The sequence below is a fragment of the Sorghum bicolor genome, chromosome 10 (assembly GCF_000003195.3).
Source record: "Sorghum bicolor cultivar BTx623 chromosome 10, Sorghum_bicolor_NCBIv3, whole genome shotgun sequence".
Classification (NCBI taxonomy): Eukaryota; Viridiplantae; Streptophyta; class Magnoliopsida; order Poales; family Poaceae; genus Sorghum; species Sorghum bicolor.
Window position 1 is genome coordinate 43,755,126 of NC_012879.2, and position 3,543 is coordinate 43,758,668.

The 3,543-nt window shown below is 41.5% G+C and overlaps 1 protein-coding gene across 2 annotated transcripts; it reads right to left on the reverse strand.

Moving 5' to 3' along the window:
- LOC110431275 lies at window positions 519-1,710 on the reverse strand. 2 transcript variants are annotated; one of them, XM_021450201.1, is made up of 3 exons: window positions 1,573-1,710; window positions 1,183-1,423; window positions 519-1,069 (listed from the first exon to the last, which is right to left on the reverse strand). In XM_021450201.1, the coding sequence occupies exons 2-3, from the start codon at window positions 1,387-1,389 to the stop codon at window positions 728-730; spliced, it is 549 nt and encodes a 182-aa protein (XP_021305876.1). In that variant the 5' UTR covers window positions 1,390-1,423; window positions 1,573-1,710; the 3' UTR covers window positions 519-727. The 2 variants fall into 2 exon arrangements, with proteins under 2 accessions (XP_021305876.1, XP_021305874.1); XM_021450199.1 differs by having other exon boundaries at window positions 519-1,102.

The following is a 3,543-nucleotide window of genomic DNA, read 5'->3' on the forward strand; positions in this document are numbered from 1 at the left end:
ACACTCTATATATTCGCCACCTTGTAGCTGAATATCTCTCTTGTAACTAAATTTGGTGAAACCAATTATGAACAAGATTAGTTGGGATGAAAACTAAGCAAAGGAATGCAAAATGCAAACCACTTCCATGATATTGTTGCAACATTACAATTGTAGCTACACTGATCACAGTCCAGTTTTCAAGCCTCACCAATTTTCAATTCTATCATAAATGAAGGTGAAGTCTACAACACAGTTGATTATTTGCACTACAAGCTGCTAATCTGAAGTTAATTGCAACTCAGTTGACGATGATGCGTCGATATCAAACTTACCAGTAAAGTGTATAATGTAACTCAGATCTGAGTGAACTTCTGTTATGCAATTTGTACGAGAAAAAATCGCATGTTTCAAGTGCCTGATGCAACAGATATGAATTGTAATACACTACAAAGAATTGTGTAGGAGCATTGATGTATACATTCCAGTTTGGAATAAGACAGTAAAGAAATGAAAGCATGTAAAAGTGCACATGAAAATTTCAAAAAGGAACGAGACATCAGAAATTCATTTAAAGTAGTAGTTCGTGATACAGATTTCTACTACGTGCAGTAGAAGTTTCATTAACAAAGCTAGGGTGGCCCATATAGCCTGAACATTTGGAAACATGGAAGGGGACGAGTACAGTCGACCAAACATTACTTAGATTTGTGGTCTCGGAACAAAAGATGTTGTGAATTTGTAGGGTCTACACACTAATAGCAATAACAACTAGGAGGAACACCAGGAAGTTCAATATAAGCAACTGAGTTGCAATGAACTTCATCCAGAACATAGCAGAAGATTCATACAGTCCGATTTCCTGAGATTGTTTAGAAGAGACCGTGGAAACAGTTCCATCCTTGGCAAATGAATTGGCAGGTTCAGACGACTGATTGGGTTCAGGTTCAGAATGGTAGTCCCTATCACCAACAACTTCTGCAAGGTTCTCTTGATCAGTGGGCGACAGATCTGTAGAAAGAGTGACTTCAGCTTCCTGGATGACTCCATGATCTGTTGTTGCGGCTAGAATGTATCGTTCGTATTCTTCCTGAAAGTAGAACCTAGAACATAGTTTATCAACCTGCAGAGGAAGATTAATGAGCTTGTTCATCAACCAATAAATATAATACATGCTAAGAAATTTTGAAAAATAGAAATCACCCCAGGATTGTTCCGAGGACATTTGAAGAACCTCCTCCCTAGGTTAGGACTGTCAGGTTTGCGTACAGTGTATGCAACAAAATTTATGTCTTTGCAATCAGGGCATATCAGAAGTGGCAACTTTGTAACGGGATCGATGGGATGGTTGGTCCCTCGACGCGCATCTCCGTCACCAACGCCACCTTGTTTAGCGTCCACTTCAAACATGATGCTTAGCCACGAGAATAATATAAATGCAGATCTATAGATGACGAAAATATAAGACAGTGTAAATAGGCCGGATCGGACTCATTATAAAGATACAAAAATTACAAGACAAAATACTAAGTTGAGCCAAAGATATAGAGTGGATGCGCCATGCAAATCAATAGTAAGGTATGGAAAGAGTACCTGTTAAGCGTGTTGGTGGATTTTCACCGATTAAAAGACCATAGATCTACTAGCGATGTTCTCCAGCGAGCAGTAGAGGGTACTGTGTACAGATGGTTGAACTGGTGGAAAGTCAATAGGAGACGGGAGCTTGCTGCGAAACACACCAGGGGAGATTACTTATTCAGTAAGGTTCGTCACAAATGGGCTGGGCCGATGACACCTGGTGAGTGTGTAAATGGGCCTCAACAAAATTGAACAGTGTATGCTGCTTCTAGATGTACCAGATTCGAACAGTAGTGGAGATGACTACTATGGCCTTCGTTCTCCTACCAAAATATCAACTCCCATGGGTCAAAAGGACTAAGCCACAACCGTCGATTTAGCCAAACAAGATACATCTTGCATTGCCTACTAGGGGATTGACGGCGGAGGATAAAATTAGGGTTCCTCACCAGCTAGTAAAAAAGATGAAGTCAGCCCAGGGATGGATGGAGACGAATGCGGGCAGAATGGAGTCGGGCGACAACCAATCTGGCTATGGGAGTGGACGCGATATAGGAAACAGAGGCAAAAGATATGCATTAGAAAGGTTACATGGATGAAGCACTATGGCACGGTTTAATGAAGTCGCTATGTTTTTGCATTTTGATTGTCCGACTGTATATGCTAAGGTTCTTGTACATTTGGATGCTATAGAAATCTCAATTAATATTTGGATGGTTCGCCATTAGAGCCTTACTTTGTTTCCCATCATACTCAGTGTGCAGGAGGCAATATTTGTTTGGCCATTACAACTTCTGACATCTATTTACAGAGTAGTTGGAGAAAATCAAAATGAAAGTGGTTTTAGCATAGAGAACCACGTCATAGAAGTTGATGGAGAAGTCCGTGACAGACTAACGGTCAAAATCCACTGTGAAACTGAACTAGTACCATGTGGACGAGTAGATCTCGAAGTTTCAGGAGATTACTCAAGAGGTTTTGAATGAGAGCGTTCTGCTATGCTTGCTGTTGACGGTCCTTAAGTATCAAATATAATCAGCAAATAAATAAAGAAAAGGATCCAAATGCAACCGACATCCAGACTTAGGGTTTTATCTGACAGAATTCCACGAGTTTTGGTGTCTGTCTATTTCTGCAGGGGGTTATCAGGAATTATGGAAAAAAGGCCCACACGTCGGGTTTACATAGAGATATTAACGTGCCGCGCAATTATCCTACATCTAGAAGAACCCAGAAGCCACGGAAACGAACGGGAGACCGGACGGGCTCGGGGGCAGGGCGCCCGCCCTCCCCCCTTGGGCGCTTGCCCTGGCCTCGGGGCCAATCACAGCCAACTTCGCGGATCATGCTCCACCGACCTAAAAGATCAAGGAAAACCGTGCGATTAATGTCGGTTTGATCTGACGGCCCATATTCACTTGGAAGGACTATATAACCAGACCCCCTGGCCCCTGGAGGAGGAGAGCACAGACCCCTAATTCATTATTCATCTCGGGAGAAGAAGCCTCTGATCAAGCCCTAGAGCCACCACATCAATTAGATCTCTAGTTTAGCATAGCTACATAGGATTAGAACTAGAAGGAGTCAATCTTCAATTGGTTTCCGGATCTGTCAAGAGGATTCTTGGTAATTCCTCTCTTGTTCTTCAATTGTTCATCTTTGTTCTTCAATATTATGAATATGACTTTGCTCTACTTCAATATATTGATTATGACTTTGCTCTACTTGTTTATATTCACAATTATATTGTTCTTAGTTTATCATAGTTATATACTTGGCTTAGTTAGATTGGAATTATATACATGTTTAGGATCGTATAGCATTTATCCATGTGTACAGTGGGTAAATGATAGGTATTGTGTTGGCGTGGTGCCTATACCGTATTTATCTGCGATTGTACCCTATATGCCAGATCGCGGGGTAGTTCGTGGTAGTGACAGCTCCATTGATTCTTATATAGTCCTCCTCTCGTGTATTGGGCTGGCA